Source organism: Coregonus lavaretus (genome assembly GCF_964263955.1).
Source record: "Coregonus lavaretus genome assembly, chromosome: 10".
NCBI classification, from domain to species: Eukaryota; Metazoa; Chordata; class Actinopteri; order Salmoniformes; family Salmonidae; genus Coregonus; species Coregonus lavaretus.
In genome coordinates, this window is record NC_139997.1 from 2,902,773 (window position 1) to 2,925,156 (window position 22,384).

A 22,384-nucleotide genomic window follows, 5' to 3' on the forward strand; every position below is an offset into this window, starting at 1 on the left:
TACCCTGATGAAACTCCGCCTCTACCCACTTCTATTGGCAAATGTACAATAACTGGAGAACGAACTGAACGATCTCCGTTCGAGACTATCCTTTCAGCGCGACCTGAAGAACTGTAATATATCCTATGTTTCTAGGAAACTTGGCTGAACAGTGTCTGGTAAGCTCAAGGCGGGTGGTATGTGTCTCTTTGTTAACAACAGCTGGTGCGTGATCTCTAATATTAAGAAGGTCTCGAGGTTCTGCTCGCCTGAGTTAGAATACCTTATGATAAGCTGTAGACCCTACTATTTACCAAGACATTTTCATCCATATTTTTCATAGCTGTCTATTTACCACCAAAAAACCGAAGCTGGCACAAAGACCACACTCAACGAGCTGTAGAGGGCCATAAGAAAACAAGAAATGCTCATCCAGAGACGGTGCTCCTGGTGGCCAGTGTCTTACCTCATTTTTAACTACAGCCGAAAAAACTCTAGATCACCTTTACTCCGCACACAGAGACGCATACAAAGCTCTCCCTCACCCTCCATTTGGCTAATCTGACCATAACTCTATTCTCCTGATTCCTGCTTACAAGCAAAAACTCAAACAGGATGTACCTCAATACGGAAGTGATCCGATGAAGCGGATGCTAAGCTACAGGACTGTTTCGGTAGCACAGACTGGAATGTTCCGGGACTCATCTGATGGCATTGAGGAGTTTACCACATCAGTCACCGGCTTCTTTTATAAGTGCATCGACAACGTCGTCCCAACAGTGACCGTGCGTACATACCCAACCAGAAGCAATTGATTACAGGCAACATCTGCACTGAGCTAAAGGCTAGAGCTACTGCTTTCAAGGAGTGGGACGCTAACCCGGACGCTTAGAAGAAATGCCACTACGCCCTCTGATGAACCATCAAACAGGCAAAGCGTCAATACAGGACTAAGATTGAATCCTACTACACCGGCTCTGACGCTCATCGGATGTGGCAGGGCTTGCAAACTATCATGGATTACAAAGGGAAACCCAGCCGCGAGCTGCTCAGTGATGTGAGCCAACCAGACGAGCTAAATGCCTTATATGCTCGCTTCAAGGCGAGCAACACTGAAACATGCATGAGAGCACCAGTTGTTAGGGACGACTGTGTGATCACACTCTCCGTAGCCGATGTGAGTAAGACCTTTTAACAGGTTAACATTCACATAGTCCCTGTGCCCAAGAACTCCTAGGTAACCTGTCTAAATGACTATCGCCCCATAGCACTCCCATCTGTACCCGTGGAATGCTTTGAAAGGCTGGTCATGGCTCCCAGTAACACCATCATCCCAGATCCCCTGGGCCCACTCCAATTCGCATACCGCCCCAACAGATCCACAGATGACGCAATCTCTATTGCACTCTACACTGCCCTTTCCCACTTGGACAATAGGAACACCTATGTGAGAATGCTGTTCATTGACTACAGCTCAGCGTTCAACACCATAGTGCCCTCCAAGCTCATCACTAAGCTAATGACCCTGGGACTGAACACCTCCCCCGGCAACTGGATCCTGGACTTCCTGACGGGACACCACTCAGGTGGTGAGGGTAGGAAACAACATATCTGCCATGCTGACCCTCAACACAGGGGCCCCTCATGGGTGCGTGCTTAGTGCCCTCCTGTACTCCCTGTTCACCCACGACTGCAACACCATCATTGAGTTTGCCGACGACACAGCGGTGGTAAGCCTGATCACCGACGACGATGAGACAGCCTATAGGGAGGAGGTCAGAGACCTGGCAGTGTGGTGCCAGGAAAACAACAACCTCTCCTTCAAACAGAGGGCCGAGCACGGCCCCCATTCACATCGATGAGGCTGTATTGCAGAGGGTCGAGAGCTTCTAATTCCTCAGTGTCCACATCACTAATGATCAATCATGGTCCAAACACACCGACACAGTCATGAAGAGGGTACGACAATGCCTCTTCCACCTCAGGAGGCTGAAAAGATTTGGGGTGGGCCCTCAGATCCTTAAATAGTTCTATAGCTGCACCATTGAGAGCATCTTGACTGGCTGCATCACCGCTTGGTATGGCAACTGCTAGGCACCCGAGCGCAAGGCGCTACAAAGGGTAGTGCGTCTGGCCCAGTACATCACTGGGGCCGAGCTCCCTTCCATCCAAGACCTTAATACCAGGTGGTGTCAGTTTTCTCTGCTACCACACGGCAAGGGGGACCCTGAACTGCTTCTACTCCAAAGCCATAAGACTGCTATATAATTAGTTAAATAGTTAACCAAATAGCTGCCCGGACTATCTGCACTGACCCTTTTTTTGACTCATCACATACGCTGCTGCTACTGTTTATTATCTGTCACTTTATTCCTAGTTATATGAACATATCTACCTCAATTACCTCTTACCCCTGCACATCGACTCGGTACTGGTACCCCTTGTACTGTAGTGTATATAGCCAAGGTATCGTTACTCGTTGTGTATCTATTATTACTTTTATTATTACGTGTTTTACTTTTCTGTTATTTCTCTATTTTCTTTCTCTCTGCATTGTGGGTAAGGGCCCGCCAGGAAGCATTACACTGTTAGGCCACACCTGTTGATTTCTGTATAATAATAAATCAACAAAGAAGTTGGCTGTTTTTCAATAGGGGTCAATAGGGGTCAATAGGGGTCAATGGGGAAGATAAATAATATAATAATAAATAAATATAAATTGGTCATTTAGCAGACGCTCTTATCCAGAGCGACTTACAGGAGCAATTAGGGTTAAGTGCCTTGCTCAAGTGCACATCGACAGATTTTTCACCTAGTCGGCTCGGGGATTAGAACCAGCGACCTTTCGGTTTACTGGCACAACGCTCTTAACCACTAAGCTACCTGCCGCCCTTTGTGTTCCTCCGGGGTGGGCGTGGTGTTCCTCCGGGGTGGGCGTGGTGTTGGGGAATTCCTTCTATTGATGTGGATATCAACTGGGAGTATATATATATATATATACCTAATATCTACTTGGAGTATATATATCTATCTATATCTAATATCTACTGGGAGTATATATATCTATCTATATCTAATATCTACTGGGAGTATATATATATCTATCTATATCTAATATCTACTGGTAGTATATATATCTATCTATACCTAATATCTACTGGGAGTATATATATATCTATCTATATCTAATATCTACTGGGAGTATATATATCTATCTATATCTAATATCTACTGGGAGTATATATATATATATATATATATATATATATATATATATATATATATATATATATATATATATATATCTACTGGGTGTATATGTATCTATCTATATCTAATATCTACTGGGAGTATATATATCTATATATATATATATATAATATCTACTTGGATTATATATATATATCTATATCTAATATCTACTGGGAGTATATATATATCTATCCATACCTAATATCTACTGGGAGTATATATATATATCTATATCTAATATCAACTGGGAGTATATATATATCTATCTTTATATAATATCTACTGGGAGTATATATATATCTATCTATACCTAATATATACTGGGAGTATATATATATATCTATATCTAATATCTACTGGGAGTATATATATCTATCTATATCTAATATCTACTGGCAGTATATATATCTATCTATACCTAATATCTACTGGGAGTATATATATCTATCTATACCTAATATCTACTGGGAGTATATATATATCTATCTATATCTAATATCTACTGGGAGTATATATATATACCTAATATCTACTGGGAGTATATATATCTATCTATACCTAATATCTACTGGGAGTATATATATATATATATATATATATATATATATATATACCTAATATCTACCGGGAGTATATATATATCTATCTATTTGTAATATCTACTGGGAGTATATATATCTATCTATATCTAATATCTACTGGGAGTATATATATCTATCTATATCTAATATCAACTGCAGGCTGTTCTGTTTATTTTGTTTTATTTTTACATTTGTTCCCATTGTTTTTATTCATGCATATTTTTCCATTATTTTGTGTTATTTCTGTGCATCATGCCTCGAAGATCACCCATGGAAGATCACCCATTGAAGATCACCCATTGAAGATCACCCATTGAAGATCACCCATTGTACTGAATGTCACCCATTGAAAATCACCCATTGTACTGAAAATCACATTTTACATTTTAGTCATTTAGCAGACTCTCTTATCCAGAGCGACTTACAGTTAGTGAGTGCATACATTTTTCATACTGTCCCCCAGTGGGAATCGAACCCACAACCCTGGCGTTGCAAGTGCCATGCTCTACCAACTGAGCTACAGGGGGCCATCACCCATTGAACTGAAAGTCACCCATGGAAGATCAGCCATTGTACTGAAGGTCACCCATGGAAATCAGCCATTGAACTGAAGGTCACCCATTGAAAATCACCCATTGTAATGAAGGTCACACATTGAAGATCAGCCATTGTACTGAAGATCACCCATTGAAAATAACCCATTGTAATGAAGGTCACCCATTGAAAATTACCCATTGTACTGAAGATCACCAATTGTACTGAAGAATACCCGTTGTACTGAAAATCACCCACTGTAATGAAAATCACCCACTGTAATGAAAATCACCCATTGTACTTAAGATCACACATTGTACTGAAAATCACCCATTGTAATGAAAATGTTACTAAATTGATAGAGAACTGCTGAACTGGTGAGTATTCAATGTGTTCTTACAGGAAGTTAAATAGCTGCTATTTATTAATTTTTTTAATCAGTTAACAAAAAATGGCTGAGTTATTAAAGGTTCATTCAAGTTCAGGACCTCTTATGTTATTATTTTTTATTCAGTGTTTGCAACCTTTCACCACAATTTAAATAAGTACAAGGTAATACTCTGTCTGTGTGACATTTTAAAGGAGGCCATGACTATGTGTAGCCTAGCACTTTGCAAGGTCAACTGGATTAGAATATAAATAGGTATTAGGTCGGATTTTCTCTGCAATAGCAACCTGCACATTACAGATAAATAAAGAGTGGATACAATCCACACACACGCAGGTCTCACTCTGCATTGCAATATTTACATCACAGGGCCTTTCTCTTTTCCAGTTGTCAAATAATTTCATTCCCAGACACTTCCGCCCAAATTCGCGAATAGTCTGGTGGACCAACGTGTCAAAACTTAGTTAGCCAGTACAGAGAGCCGGGAGAAACTCCCGGTGCAAAGGCATTGGCTTAATCTACCAACCAATCATCTCCCTTCGCAGGAAGATTATTTTAGTTTGACACTTGTTTCCATCTGAACATTAAGTAATTGATTAATCACATTTACTTAATAAACAGTGAAGGCCAGTTTGATTGAATCCAGCACAGTGTTGACACCAATTGTCCCTTTTTGGTTTGTGATATAAAGGCAAAATCAGACATTCCTACCTAGTGCCTGCCTCACTTATATACAGACATAGAGATATCAAATACACATACAGGGTGTAATATGTTGATTGTTTTTCCCTATAGACATTGACAAGTGCATCATGTGTAGGCCTATAGAACATAATGTAGGCTTATAGAACATAATGTAGGCCTATAGAACATAATGTAGGCCTATAGAATATAATGTAGGCCAATAGAACATAATGTAGGCCTATAGAACATAATGTAGGCCTATAGAACATAATGTAGGCCTATATAACATAATGTAGGCCTATATAACATAATGTAGGCCTATAGAACATAATGTAGGCCTATGGAACATAATGTAGGCCTATAGAACATAATGTAGGCCTATAGAACATAATGTAGGCCTATATAACATAATGTAGGCCTATAGAACATAATGTAGGCCTATGGAACATAATGTAGGCCTATAGAACATAATGTAGGCCTATAGAATATAATGTAGGCCAATAGAACATAATGTAGGCCTATAGAACATAATGTAGGCCTATAGAACATAATGTAGGCCTATAGAACATAATGTAGGCCTATATAACATAATGTAGGCCTATAGAACATAATGTAGGCCTATGGAACATAATGTAGGCCTACAGAACGTAATGTAGGCCAATAGAACATAATGTAGGCCTATGGAACATAATGTAGGCCTATGGAACATAATGTAGGCCTACAGAACGTAATGTAGGCCTATAGAATATAGTGTAGGCCTATAGAACATAATGTAGGACTATATAACATAATGTAGGCCAATAGAACATAATGTAGGCCTATAGAACATAATGTAGGCCAATAGAACATAATGTAGGCCTATAGAACATAATGTAGGCCTATAGAATGTAATGTAGGCCTATAGAACATAATGTAGGCCTATAGAACATAATGTAGGCCTATATAACATCATGTAGGCCTATAGAACATAATGTAGGCCTATAGAACATAATGTAGGCCTATAGACGTCGATGTTCTCCTCCTATCTAGTACCATCAACATTAGGTGAATTCTCTCCATTACTGTCTATGGGCAAAGATGGCTACCAGCTACTTCTTCTCCATTACTGTCTATGGGCAAAGATGGCTACCAGCTAGTTATTCTTCATGGCTGTCTATGGGCTAAAATGGCTACCAGCTACTTCTTCTCCATTACTGTCTATGGGCAAAGATGGCTACCAGCTAGTTATTCTTCATGACTGTCTATGGGCTAAAATGGCTACCAGCTACTTCTTCTCCATTACTGTCTATGGGCAAAGATGGCTACCAGCTAGTTATTCTTCATGACTGTCTATGGGCTAAAATGGCTACCAGCTACTTCTTCTCCATTACTGTCTATGGGCAAAGATGGCTACCAGCTAGTTATTCTTCATGACTGTCTATGGGCTAAAATGGCTACCAGCTACTTCTTCTCCATTACTGTCTATGGGCTAAGATGACTACCAGCTAGTCATTGTTGTTGTTGGTGCAGTGAGGGAATTATTGTCCCAAACACTTTCCAGTTGCACTGACTCATCCATGATAAAATTAAATGTATAGTGATGTATAATGTTCTATGTAATGATATACATTCAGCCGACTACGCCATGTTATCTCATTACCCATTTTAGCTTCCTATAATTAATGTGTTGTGTCATACACGGAGTATAATATAATATGCATGTGTAAATGGCTATTCATTCACTGGGGGTGAATCAAATGGCTTATTTGCCTGCTACAGTCTTCCTGTCCCCCTTGTATCCGGGCAGATTTCCCCCTGTTCCTTGGTGGAACAATTAGTGCCGCTACAATATGGCCAAATGACACTTACTGCTTGTCATTCAATCTGTGTGTGTGTGCGTGTGTGTGTGTGTGTTTGTGTGTGTGTGTGCATGTGTGGGTGTGTGTGTGTGTGTGTGTGTATGTGTGTGTGGGTGTGTGTGTGTGTGTGTGTGTATGTGCGTATGTGTGCCTCTCTCTTAATCACCACCATGCCACCATTCCAACCTCCAGAGGCTTCCAGAGCTGGAGACACACACACACACAAGCAGACACACACACACACACACACACACACACACACACACACACAAGCACACACACACACACACACACACACACACACACTCACAAACAGACACACACACAGCTCCAACGAACCTCCCTTTACAGCAATCAAGCCTGTTGTAATCAATTAAGATGATGGTCTGAACGGGGGAACAGGTGCCAGTAAATGTTAATAGATTCCTCTGTATCCATGAGGGTGACACAAGATGAATATTGAACACGCTCAGCCTGATCTGAGAGAGGATTGGGGCTGCCTCTGGGGTTGCCTCAGTGCCTGTCTGTATATCTGATAAGATGTAGAAACATGGATGGATGCAAATGTACCAGGCCGGGCTAGTAGAATGTTACCCGGGCTAGTAGATGGGCTAGTAGAATGTTACCCGGGCTAGTAGAATGTTACCCGGGCTAGTAGAATGTTACCCGGGCTAGTAGAATGTTACCCGGGCTAGTAGATGGGCTAGTAGAATGTTACCCGGGCTAGTAGAATGTTACCCGGGCTAGTAGAATGTTACCCGGGCTAGTAGAATGTTACCCGGGCTAGTAGATGGGCTAGTAGAATGTTACCCGGGCTAGTAGATGGGCTAGTAGAATGTTACCCGGGCTAGTAGAATGTTACCCGGGCTAGTAGAATGTTACCCGGGCTAGTAGAATGTTACCTGGGCTAGTAGAATGTTACCCGGGCTAGTAGAATGTTACCCGGGCTAGTAGAATGTTACCCGTGCTAGTAGAATGTTACCCGGGCTAGTAGAATGTTACCCGGGCTAGTAGAATGTTACCCGGGCTAGTAGATGGGCTAGTAGAATGTTACCCGGGCTAGTAGATGGGCTAGTAGAATGTTACCCGGGCTAGTAGAATGTTACCCGTGCTAGTAGAATGTTACCCGGGCTAGTAGAATGTTACCCGGGCTAGTAGATGGGCTAGTAGAATGTTACCCGGGCTAGTAGAATGTTACCCGTGCTAGTAGAATGTTACCCGGGCTAGTAGAATGTTACCCGGGCTAGTAGAATGTTACCCGGGCTAGTAGAATGTTACCCGGGCTAGTAGATGGGCTAGTAGAATGTTACCCGGGCTAGTAGAATGTTACCCGGGCTAGTAGAATGTTACCCGGGCTAGTAGAATGTTACCCGGGCTAGTAGAATGTTACCCGGGCTAGTAGAATGATACCTGGGCTAGTAGAATGTTACCTGGGCTAGTAGAATGTTACCCGGGCTAGTAGAATGTTACCTGGGCTAGTAGAATGTTACCCAGGCTAGTAGAATGTTACCCGGGCTAGTAGAATGTTACCCGGGCTAGTAGAATGTTACCCGGGCTAGTAGAATGTTACCCGGGCTAGTAGAATGTTACCCGGGCTAGTAGAATGTTACCTGGGCTAGTAGAAATTTAAGCATACTAGCCCGGCAGGCCAGGGCCAAAAATCTTTAAGTTCCATCACTGGATGGATGGGGAGTGAAGGGAGGGGTTTTACATGCTTAAAGTCTCTCTGAAACGGCTCTTTCTTAATTGTCTTTCCTTCATTCCAACCTGTCTCCTCGTCTCTAATGTTCCTCCCCTCTCCTCTGACCTTCTCCTCCAATGAGAAGCCGCGGGGAGAGAAACACAGAAATCGAGCCGAAGAAAAACAAATTGAGAAAGCGATGGTTAGATCTGCCCAGACCTGACTAAACTATCCCAGGAAAGGCAGCTCAGCTCTTCTCCACCCATGCTTCAGGCAGGCAGGAAATGAATCTCGGTCGCTGGTCGTGAAGGGCTGTCCCAAATTGCACACAATTACCTATTTATAGTGCACTACTTTTGCCCAGGACCAATAGAGTTCCCATAGAGCTCTGGTCAAAAGTAGTGCACTTTATAGGTTATAGGGTGCCATTTGGGACGTATGATCCGAGGCAGCAGCAGATAGATCAGGCTGGACTGGACGCATTGGCAGCTGTGTCGTGTGAATTCTAATTGGCTTATTTGCATGTTAACAGGCTCCCTCTCCTCTGCAGATGGCCACCGTGTGTCAAATGACATGTTCGAGTCAATGTGACAGACGTTAAACATACGATAGCGTTCCTTCCTAGTCTCCCAGGCACCAGGCTCTACTAGGTAATGCATGTGTCTCAAATGGCACCCTTATTCCCTATGGGCCCTGGTCAAAAGTAGTGCGCTATAAAGGGAGTAGGACGCAGTTTGGGACGTACTCACAACTGACTGCTTTTGGGTTTCGGAAAGGTTTTTACTAATCAGAACCTACTGTACTGTAGGTGTCTGTTGCTGAGAAGTAGGACCCAGGACATGATGACCGGAGAGATGTGAAGAGTTGCTTTGACACATCTGCAGATCACATCTCTTTTTCTCTGTTTTGTTTATAACCTTTAACCCTGAAGAGAGAAAGGAGAGCGAGGCGTTGCGATTGGTCCGTTATACAAATTAAAAGATAGTTCTGCATGGGACCCTGTATGTTGACTCAATGAACGTGTTCATTGTCTTAAGAGGCCAAATTAAATACCATAATTCTGCACAATTAGATACAGAGACATCAATGTCTAATAAATGTATATATATATATATATATGATTTTTTTCTTTTCTATTTAATTACCGGTAGTTACTTATTATTTTCAACTAGGACATTCACATGCCCTTATGCTTTAAAACCCTTTCATGATATGCTATAAATCGAAAAGTGTCAAAGTGTCAGTTTACAAAACACTGATTGAAGTGGGTTTAACGAGTGACATCAATAAGGGATCATAGCTTTCACCTGGATTCACCTGGTCAGTCTATGTCATGGAAAGAGAAGGTGTTCCTAATGTTTTGTACACTGTGTATATTTAGTGTAGAAGAACCTTAACTACCAATATGGAGGTACTGTAATCCTTAATTGTTTTGTTTTTGACAACATGCTGTTCTAAGAGATAATCAAAACGTTGTTTTGTTTTCTAATCTATTTCGCAATACACCTTGTAACTTGTTTTGGGTTTGTGTGGCTCAGTTGGTAACGAGTGGCGCAGTGGTCTAAGGCACTGCATCGCAGTGCTAGCTGTGCCACTAGAGATCCTGGTTCGAATCCAGGCTCTGCTGTAGCCGGCCGCAACCGGGAGACCAATGGGGCGGCGCACAATTGGGCCAGCGTCGTCCAGGGTAGGGGAGGGAATGGCCGGCAGGGAGGTAGCTCAGTTGGTAGAGCATGGCGTTTGCAACGCCAGGGTTGTGGGTTCGATTCCCATGGGGTATAAAAAGAATAATGTATGCACTAACTGTAAGTCGCTCTGGATAAGAGCGTCTGCTAAATGACGTAAATGTAAAAAATTTAACGCATGGCGCTTGCAACACCAAGGTTGTGGGTTCGATTCCCACAGGGGATCAGTACGAAAAAGTACGAACACGTCTGCACTCACTAACTGTAAGTCGCTCTGGATAAGAGTGTCTGCTAAAATGACGTAAATGTAAAATGAATATTTACACTTTTAAAGATCGATCACGTAGTATATGTTTCGCTTATCTATGCTGTTTCAGTTAAAATAAATGATTTATATTTTACACCTTTAAAGATTTGTGGAGCGTTTCCATCTGCATAGTAGGGTAGATAAGGCCAGAACAAGACACTTCTTTATGACATTATGCATTTGATGTTATGGTACTGACATTGTTATGGTATTGACATTATTATAATGTTATGGTATTGACATTATTGTGTATTGACATTGTATGTCTAGCCTACTTTTACTTCACAGCCACTTGGGGTTCTACTGTTTCACTGTATATACAGGACCAGTCAACAGTTTGGACACACCTACTCATTCAAGGGGTTTTCTTCATTTTTACTATTTTTTACATTGTAGAATAATAGTGAAGACATCAAAACTATGAAATAACACATATGGAATCATGTAGTAAACAAGAAAGTGTTAAACAAATCAAAATACTTTTTACATTTGAGATTTCTTCAAATAGCCACCTTTTGCCTTGATGACAGCTTTGCACACTCTTGGCATTCTCTCAACCGGCTTCACCTGGAATGCTTTTCCAACAGTTGAAGGAGTTCCCACATATGCTGAGCACTTGTTGGCTGCTTTTCCTTCACTCTGCCGTCCGACTCATCCCAAACCATCTCAATTGGGTTGAGGTCAGTGGATTGTGGAGGCCAGGTCATCTGATGCAGCACTCCATCACTCTCCTTCTTGGTAAAATAGCCCTTACACAGCCTGGAGGTGTGTTGGGTCATTGTCCTGTTGAAAAACAAATGATAGTCCCACTAAGCCCAAACCAGATAGGACGGCATATCGCTGCAGAATGCTGTGGTAGCCATGCTGGTTAAGTGTGACTTGAATTCTAAATAAATCACAGACAGTGTCACCAGCAAAGCAAAGCACCCCACACCATAACACCTCCTCCTCCATGCTTTACGGTGGAAACAACACATGCAGAGATCATCCGTTCACCCACACCGCGTCTCTCAAAGACACAGCGGTTGGAACCAAAAATCTCAAATTTGGACTCCAGACCAAAGGACAAATGTCCACCGGTCTAATGTCCATTGCTCGTGTTTCTTGGCCAAACAGGTCTGGTCTTCTTATTGGTGTCCTTTAGTAGTGGTTTCTTTGCAGCAATACGACCATGAAGGCCTGATTCACACAGTCCCCTCTGAACAGTTGATGTTGAGATGTGTCTGTTACTTGAAGCATTTATTTGGGCTGCAATTTCTGAGGCTGGTAACTCTAATGAACTTATCCTCTTCAGCAGAGGTAACTCTGGGTATTCCATTCCTGTGGCGGTGCTCATGAGAGCCAGTTTCATCATAGTGCTTGATGGTTTTTGCGACAGCACTTGAAGAAACTTTCAAAGTTAGGTATTGACTGACCTTCATGTCTTAAAGTAATGATGGACTGTCGTTTCTCTTTGCTTATTTGAGCTGTTCTTGTCATAATATGGACTTGGTCTTTTACCAAATAGGGCTTTCTTCTGTATACCACCCCTACCTTGTCACAACACAACTGATTAGGTCAAACGCATTAAGAAGGAAAGGAATTCCACAAATTTACTTTTAAGAAGGCACACCTGTTAATTGAAATGCATTCCAGGTGACTACCTCATGAAGCTGGTTGAGAGAATGCCAAGAGTGTGCAAAGCTGTCATCAAGGCAAAGGATGGCTACTTTGAAGAATCTCAAATCTCAAATATATTTTGATTTGTTTAACACTTTTTTGGATACTACATGATGTTATTTCCTAGTTTTGATGTCTTCACTTTTGACTGGTACTGTGTTTGTGTTAAATCAGGTTGATTAAACACTGAGTGTACAAAACATTAAGGACACCTGTTCTTTCCATGACATAGACTGACCAGGTGAATCCAGGTGAACGCTATGATCCCTTGTTGATGTCACTTTTTAAATCCACTTCAATCAGTGTACATGAAGGGGAGGAGACAGGTTAAAGAAGGATTTTTTAGCCTTGAGACAATTGAGACATGGATTGTGTATGTGTGCCATTCAGAGGGTGAACGGGCAAGACAGAAGATTTCAGTGCCTTTGAACAGGTTATGGTAGTAGATGCCAGGCACACCGGTTTTTGTTAAGAACTGCAACGCTGTTGGGATTTTCACCCTCAACAGTTTCCTGTGAATATCAAGAATGGTCCACCACCCAAAGGACATCCAGCCAACTTGACAGAACTGTGGGAAGCATTGGAGTCAACATTTGCCAGTATCCCTGTGAAACGCTTTTGACACCTTGTAGAGTCCATGCACCGACAAATTGAGGCTGTTCTGAGGGCAAAAGGGGGGGGGGGTTTTGTACACTCAATGTATATCGTCTAGTGAGTGTGTATATGGTGTGGATAAATAGTCTAGTGAGTGCGTAGGGACAGTGCAAGATAGAGTCAGTGCAGATAGTCCGGGTACCATTAATTGACTATTTAGCAGTCTGGCTATTTATCAGTCTTATGGCTTTGGGGTAGAAGCTGTCTAGGAGCCTGTCTCTTGTGCCTATGCATGATTGAGTGAAGTTGGTTGTTGATCATTGCTAGACAGCCATTTTCAAGTCTTGCCATAGCTTTTCATGCCGATTTAAGTCAAAACTGTAACTAGGCCACTCAGGAACATTCAACGTCATCTTGGTAAGCAACTCCAGTGGTCCACTACCCAAAGGACATCCAGCCAACTTGACAAACTTGTCCAGCCAACTTGGCCTTGTCTTTTGGCCCCCTCTTTTACTCTGCTGCTACTCTGTTTATTATCTATGCATAGTCACCTTAACTCTACCCACATGTACATATTACCTCAATTACCTCGACCAACCTATTTTTTACTTCACATTTATTTTTCTTAAAACTGCATTGTTGGTTAAGGGCTTGCAACTAAGCATTTCACTGTATTCAGCACATGTGGCAAATAAAATTTGATTTGAATTGAATTCCCACATTCACATGTGTCCTCTCTGTTTCAGAGCATTAAGGTGAGCTGGCAGCCCCCTCCTCCCAACAGCCAGAACGGATTCATCACCGGCTACAAGCTTCGATACCGGAAGACTGGCCGACGAGGAGACCAGGAGGCCATCGAACCTAACAACTTCTGGTACCTGTTTACAGGTGAGTCTCCTGATACTTGTTTACAGGTGAGTCTTATGTCACAGTGCCTTCAGAAAGTATTCATACCCCTTGACTTATTTCACATTTTGTTTGCTTTACAGCCTGAATTAAAAACAATTCTCACCCATCTACACACAATAACCCATAATGACAAAGTGAAAACATGTTTTTAGAAATATTTGCAAATGTATTGAAAATGAAATACTGAAATATCTAATTTACATAAGTATTCACACCCCTGAGTCAATACATGTTAGAATCGCCTATGGCAGCGATTACAGCTGTGGGTCATTCTGGGTAAGACTTTGCACACCTGGGGCCTCATTTATCAACATTGCATAGAAACTCTTCTAAAATACTACTTACGAATATATTTTGGAATGTTCATCTGCATAGAAAAAGTGTGATTTATCAAACAATCCTACGACCTTCATACACACACCGGTAGGAGATAACCGTTGATTCATACCACCGGTAGGAGATAACCGTTGATTCATACCACCGGTAGGAGATAACCGTTGATACATACCACCGGTAGGAGATAACCGTTAATACATACCACCGGTAGGAGATAACCGTTGATACATACCACCGGTAGGAGATAACCGTTGATACATACCACCGGTAGGAGATAACCGTTGATACATACCACCGGTAGGAGATAACCGTTGATACATACCACCGGTAGGAGATAACCGTTGATACATACCACCGGTAGGAGATAACCGTTGATACATACCACCGGTAGGAGATAACCGTTGATACATACCACCGGTAGGAGATAACCGTTGATACATACCACCGGTAGGAGATAACCGTTGATACATACCACTGGTAGGAGATAACCGTTGATACATACCACCGGTAGGAGATAACCGTTGATACATACCACCGGTAGGAGATAACCGTTGATACATACCAATTGTTCTCAGCCTCAGTGCTCATGTAAAACCTTGGCTATTTGCTTTTCTAAACGTCCCTAATTAACCATAAACAGTTGAAGTCGGAAGTTTACATACACCTTAGCCAATTACATTTAAACTCAGTTTTTCACAATTCCTGACATTTAATCCTAGTAAAAAAATTCCCTGTTTTAGGTCAGTTAGGATCACCACTTTATTTTAAGAATGTGAAATGTCAGTATAATACAGATAATTATTTATTTCAGCTTTTATTTATTTCATCACATTCCCAGTGGGTCAGAAGTTTACATACACTCAATTAGTATTTGGTAGCATTGCCTTTAAATTGTTTAACTTGGGTCAAACGTTTCGGGTAGCCTTCCACAAGCTTTCCACAATAAGTTGGGTGAATTTTGGCCCATTCCTCCTGACAGAGATGGTGTAACTGAGTCAGGTTTGTAGGCCTCCTAGCTCGCACACGCTTTTTCAGTTCTTCCCACAAATTGAGGATTGAGGTCAGGGCTTTGTGATGGCCACTCCAATACCTAAACTTTGTTGTCCTTAAGTCATTTTGCCACAACTTTGGAAGTATGCTTGGGGTCATTGTCCATTTGGAAGACCCATTTGCGACCAAGCTTCAACTTCCTGACTGATGTCTTGAGATGTTGCTTCAATATATCCACATAATTTCCCTTCCTCAGGATGACATCTATTTTGTGAAGTGCACCAGTCCCTCCTGCAGCAAAGCACCCCCACAGCATGATGCTGCCACCCCCGTGCTTCACGGTTGGGATGGTGTTCTTCGGCTTGCAAGGACCCCCTTTTTCCTCCAAACATGACGATGTTCATTATGGCCAAACAGTTCTATTTTTGTTTCATGAGACCAGAGGACATTTCTCCAAAAAGTACGATCTTTGTCCCCATGTGCAGTTGCAAACCATATTCTGGCTTTTTTATGGCGGTTTTGGAGCAGTGGCTTCTTCCTTGCTGAGCGGCTTTTCAGGTTATGTCGATATAGGACTCGTTTTACTGTGGATATAGATACTTTTGTACCTGTTTCCTCCAGCATCTTCACAAGGTCCTTTGATGTTGTTCAGGGATTGATTTGCACTTTTCGCACCAAAGTACGTTCATCTCTAGGAGACAGCTATCTAGATATCTCGAACATCTCATTCCAAAATCATGGGTATTAATATGGAGTCGGTCCCCCCTTTGCTGCTATAACAGCCTCCACTCTTCTAGGAAGGCTTTCCACTAGATGTTGGAACATTGTTACGGGACTTGCTTCCATTCAGCCACGAGCATTAGTGAGGTCGGGCACTGATGTTGGGAGATTAGCCCTGGCTTGCAGTCGGCGTTCCAATTCATCCCAAAGGTGTTCGATGGGGTTGAGGTCAAGGCTCTGTGCAAGCCAGTCAAGTTCTTCCACACAGATCTAGACAAACCATTTATGTATGACGGCTGCGTGGTCCCATGGTGTTTATACTTGCGTACTATTGTTTGTACAGATGATCGTGGTACCTTCAGGCATTTGGAAATTGTTCCCAAGGATGAACCAGACTTGTGGAGGTCTACAATTTTTTTTTTCTGAGGTCTTGGCTGATTTCTTTTGATTTTCCCATGATGTCAAGCAAAGGGGCACTGAGTTTGAAGGTAGGCCTTGAAATACATCTACAGGTACACCTCCAATTGACTCAAATTATGTCAATTAGCCTATCAGAAGCTTCTAAAGCCATGACATCATTTTCTGGAATTTTCTTAGCTGTTTAAAGGCACAGTCAACTTAGTGTATGTAAACTTCTGACCCACTGAAATTGTGATACAGTGAATTATAAGTGAAATAATCTGTCTATAAACTATTGTTGGAAAAATTACATGTGTCATGCACAAAGTAGATGTCCTAACCGACTTGCCAAAACTATAGTTTGTTAACAAGAAATTTGTGGAGTGGTTGAAAAACGAGTTTTAATGACTCCAACCTAAGTGTATGGAAACTTCCGACTTCAACTGTATGGTCAAAATCATCCATTTAAAGCCTTGGAGGAATATACAACGCCGTACCATGAAATAGCCTACAATGGCGCAACCGAAAAAAGCATCAACAAAAAAAAAAACTTTTCAGAGACTGAAATAGCGGTGCTAGTTTCAAAGATTGAGTACAAGCAAAATGTTTTATTTGGCTCGCTCAGTTGTGGTTTGACCAGTAAAAATAAAAACATAGCTACAAAGAGAGGACCATTGGGACAATTAAAGTAGTTTTAGTTTTGGAACATTTACTTCTAATGAGTAACAATAAGCCATCCATCTTCAACAGCTCCCTTCTGTAGTCTTGCGTTCCACCTGGCCACCTGGCCACCACATTCAGCTGTTCACCTGGCCACCACATTCAGCTGTTCACCTGGCCACCACATTCAGCAGCGTCTTTTGCGCAGCACATAACCTATCACCTGCTCATAAAGAGTGGGAGCCTTTTCTTTTCACATAGTTGAACACGTTTTGGGATGGTGCTTCTATGGCGATGTGGGTGCCGTCTTCGTAGGCTACTTGGGAACCCATTGATGGCAAAGAAACCCCTCTTGACTTCAACCTGTTGTGCGAATTGTGTATGGAAATTGTATGTTACAGTTGGTTTTGCATCCAAAACACTGGCTCATCGAGGCATGTGAGATGCTGATTAACAAGCTCCAGCTGAAAAAGTGCCTGTTGCCAAAAACCTGAGGGTGGATAGCACATTGATTTGCATCTGAGTGGCATGTGTTTGCCTTTCTCAAGTAGGTCTTAAATCCTCACAAAGATCCTACACGATTGGTTTTGGGAAACAATATCTGATGAGCCAATCTGTACTTGCTGCAAAAAAAAGTCTAAAATAATGCCAGCTCTTATTTAAATTTCCATTATCTCAGTCTTTTATAATATTTCATCAACCGTTTCACTTTCACACGTGCCTCTAATTTAACAAATTACTGTACTTTATATGGATTATTATTGTAACAAATGCACTGATGTGGTCAAATGATATATAGCCTGTCAAGATACTGTATGTTAAATGAATTCACAATGGAAATACAATTACATCAAAAAATGATTTAGTTATATGGCCAACTCTCACAATTCCACACATTTTCAACATATATTTTGCCCATTCTACATTTGACAAGCAGTCCCCTTATTCCACCACTTGGCACTGTGAGTACACATGGTCATGGCTGTGTGTACATTTCATCACACTCTCAAGCAAACATTCATATTGATAAATCTCACACTTTGCGTGGAAATTATTATCCAATATTTGCACATTATTCTTTTAAAAATTCTTCAAGCTCTGTCAAGTTTGTTGTTGATCATTGCTAGACAGCCATTTTGAAGTCTTGCCAAAGATATTCAAGCCGATTTAAGTAAAAACTGTAACTAGGCCACTCAGGAACATTCAATGTCATCTTGGTCTTGTGTTTTAGGTTATTATCCTGCTGAAAGGTTAATTTGTCTCACAGTGTCTGTTGGAAAGCAGACTGAACCAGGTTTTCCTCTAGGATTTTGCTTGTGCTTAGCTCTATTCCGTTTCTTTTTATCCTATAAAACTCCCCTAGTCCTTATCGATGACAAGCATACCCATAACATGATGCAGCCACCACCATTGTTTGCAGTTATACTAATAGTATTGTGGAGTAACTACAATGCTGTTGATCCAAAGTGTAATTAATAACTTTTTTTTGTTGTTAAATCTACCAATAGGTGCCCTTCTTTGTGAGGCATTGGAAAACCTCCCTGGTCTTTGTGCTTGAATCTGTGTTTGAAACTCACTGCTCAACTGAGGGACCTTACAGATAATTGTATGTGTGTGGTGCAGAGATGAGGTAGTCATTCAAAGATTATGTTAAACACTATTATTGCACAAAGAGTGAGTCCATGCAATTTATTGTGTGATTTGTTACGCACATTTTTACTCCTGAACGTATTTAGGCTTGCCATAACAAAGGGGTTGGTTACTTACCAAATCAAGACATTTCAGCTTTTCATTTTTTATTAATTTGTAAAAATGTCTAAAAAACATATTTCCACGTTGACATTATGGGGTATTGTGTGTAGGCCAGTGACACAAAATGTCAATGTCATCCATTTTAAATTCAGGTTGTAACACAACAAAGTGTGGAAAAAGTCAAAGGTTGTGTGAATACTTTCTGAAGGCACTGTACCTGTTCAAATCAAATCAGTAAAATCACGTGTTATTTGTCACATGCTTGGTAAACAACAGGTGTAGACTAACAGTGAAATGCTTACTGACGGGCCCTTCCCAACAAAGCAGAGAGAAAGAAAATAGAGAAATAACAGAAAAGTAAAACACGTAATAATATTAGTAATAATAGATACACAACGAGTAACGATAACTTGGCTATATACACTACAGTACAAGGGGTACCAGTACCGAGTCGATGTGCAGGGGTACGAGGTAATGGAGGTAGCTATGTACATATACAGTGAGGGAAAAAAGTATTTGATCCCCTGCTGATTTTGTACGTTTGCCCACTGACAAATAAATGATCAGTCTATAATTTTAATGGTAGGTTTATTTGAACAGTGAGAGACAGAATAACAACAACAAAAATCCAGAAAAACGCATGTCAAAAATGTTAGAAATTGATTTTGACCCCAGTGATGTACTGGGCCGTACGGACTACCCTCTGTAGCGCCTTGCGGTAACATGCCAAGCAGTTGCCATAACAAGCGGTGATGCATCCTGTCAAGATGCTCTCGATGGTGCAACTGTAGAACTTCTGTAGAACACGACTGTGTTGGTGTGTGTGGACCATGATGATTCCTTAGTGACGTGCTCACCAAGGAACTTTAAGCTTTCGACCCGCCCAGTCGATGTGGACGGGGGCGTGCTCGGCCCTCCGTTTCCTGTAGTCCACGATCAGCTCCTTTGTCTTGCTGACATTGAGGTAGAGGTTGTTGTCCTGGCAACACACTGCCAGGTCTCTGACCTCTTCCCCATTGGCTGTCTCATCGTCATTGGTGATCAGGCCAACCACCATCATGTATATCAGCAACCTTAATGAATCGTGCGTGGCCACTCAGTCGTATATTAACAGGGAGTACAGGAGGGGACTAAGCACGCACCCCTGAGGGGCCCCCGTGTTGAGGGTCAGTGTGGCAGATGTGTTGTTGCCCTACCCTCACCACCTGGGGGCGTCCCTTCAGGAAGTCCGGGATCCAGTTGCGTAGGAAGGAGTTTAGTCCCAGGTTCCTGAGCTTAGTGATGATCTTGGAGGGCACTATAGTCAATGAATAGCATTCTCACATATGTGTTCCTCTTGTCCAGGTGGGAGAGGGCAGTGTGGAGTGCAATAGAGATTGCGTCATCTGTGGATCTGTTGGGGCAGTATGCGAATTGGAGTGGGGCCAGGGTGTCTGGGAGATGGTATTGAAGTAAGCCAAGACCAGCCTTTCAAAGTATTTAATGGCTACAGATGTGAGTGCTACGTGGCGATAATCATTTAGACTTTAGACTGGGTCAGGGAAATGTTGAAAATATCAGTGAAGACACTTGCCAGATGGTCAGCGCATGCTCTTGAGTACATGTCCTGGTAATCCATCTGGCCCGCAGCATTGTGATGTTATCCTTTTAAAGGCTACGGAGAGCGAGATCACACAGTCGTCCGGAACAGCTAGTCGTCCGGAACAGCACAGTCGTCCGGAACAGCCAGAACAGCTGATCGCTGTTCTGATGTCCAGAATCTGTTTTCGGTCATAGGAAATTATGGTGGAAATATTATGTAAAAAAAAAAGTTAAGAACACCCACATCACCAACAAAACTAACATGGTCCAAGCACACCAAGACAGCTGTGAAGAGGGCACGACAAATCCTATTCACCCTAAGGAGACTGAAAAGATTTGGCATGGGTCCTCAGATCCTCAAAAGGTTCTACAGCTGCACCATCGAGAGCATCCTGACTGGTTGCATCACTGCCTGGTATGGCAACTGCTCGGCCTCCGACCGCAAGGCACTACAGATGGTAGTGCGTACGGCCCAATACATCACTGCGGCTAAGCTTACTGCCATCTAGCACCTCTATACCAGGCGGTGTCAAAGACTCCAGCCACTCTAGTCATAGACTGTTCTCTCTGCTACCGCATGGCAAGTGGTACCGGAGCACCAAGTCTAGGTCCAAGAGGCTTTTAAACAGCTTTACCGTCAAGCCATAAGACTCCTGAACATCTAATCACCCCCGCCCCCCTTTTGTAAGTAAGCATTTCACTGTAAGGTCTACACCTGTTGTATTCGGCGCATGTGACAACTAACATTTGATTTGATTTGATGTTAGGAAGGTGTTCCTGTGTTAGGAAGGTGTTCCTGTGTTAGGAAGGTGTTCCTGTGTTAGGAAGGTGTTCCTGTGTTAGGAAGTTGGTCCTGATGTTAGGAAGGTGGTCCTGATGTTAGGAAGGTGGTCCTTATGTTAGGAAGGTGTTCCTGTGTTAGGAAGGTGTTCCTGATGTTAGGAAGGTGTTCCTGTGTTAGGAAGGTGGTCCTGATATTAGGAAGGTGTTCCTGATGTTAGGAAGATGTTCCTGATGTTAGGAAGGTGTTCCTGATGTTAGGAAGGTGTTCCTGTGTTAGGAAGTTGTTCCTGTGTTAGGAAGGTGTTCCTGTGTTAGGAAGGTGTTCCTGATGTTAGGAAGGTGTTCCTGTGTTAGAAAGGTGTTCCTGATGTTAGGAAGGTGTTCCTGATATTTGGTATACTCAGTTTATATAACCACCAGTCAGAATGAATGTGTTTTCTCTTGATACCTTGTGCACACAGGCTGCGTATTTTAATAGCTATTTACTACAGTTTTTTTTTTCATGCATACTTGATGGTTTGATCAATGATTTATATTTGCCTTTACGTTATTTCAATAAGTTGTGAAAGCGCCAGATAGGGAACTAGACGTCTATGCAGGCACTGGTCAAAAGTAGTGCAACATATAGGGAATAGTGTTTCCTTTGGGACACAGCCGTGCTCTCTCAATGGGAGCCTCAAGTGAAAATAATTTTAAAAAACGAATAGTTGAAAGCGGCTGCGTCTTGAGGCAGAGACAAACGGGCTTGGCCTCAGCAGTGTTGGGGGAGGGGTTAGCTCCACACACCACAACAGAGACAGCTAGGTGTTTTATTTTACTGCCATAAGCTATTATTTCAATTTAAATGCTGAGTTTGGATGAAAATGATATTCCTTTTCATTATCTCACTGATGAATATCTCAAATTGGTCCCCGGTCTTAGAGGAAATTCATTTCACACAGGCGAGCTTGTGCCCTGTTCTAATCCTTGTCTTGCGTCCAAAATGCCACCCTATTCCTTATATAGTGCACTACTTTTGACCAGGGCCCAGGTCACAATTAGTGCACTATATAGGGACTAGGGTGCCATTTGG

General features: G+C 42.1%; 1 protein-coding gene across 1 annotated transcript in view; it reads left to right on the plus strand.

Moving 5' to 3' along the window:
- The window catches only part of LOC311135794 (netrin receptor DCC-like), a gene marked incomplete at both ends in the record, with an annotated part of 433,415 nt that overhangs the window by 365,498 nt on the left and 45,533 nt on the right, over nucleotides 1-22,384 (plus strand). Inside the window, one exon of the mRNA XM_084169836.1 lies at nucleotides 13,929-14,070. Within this exon, the coding sequence (XP_084025962.1) occupies nucleotides 13,929-14,070 (142 nt within the window). The remainder of the gene's footprint in view (nucleotides 1-13,928; nucleotides 14,071-22,384) is intronic.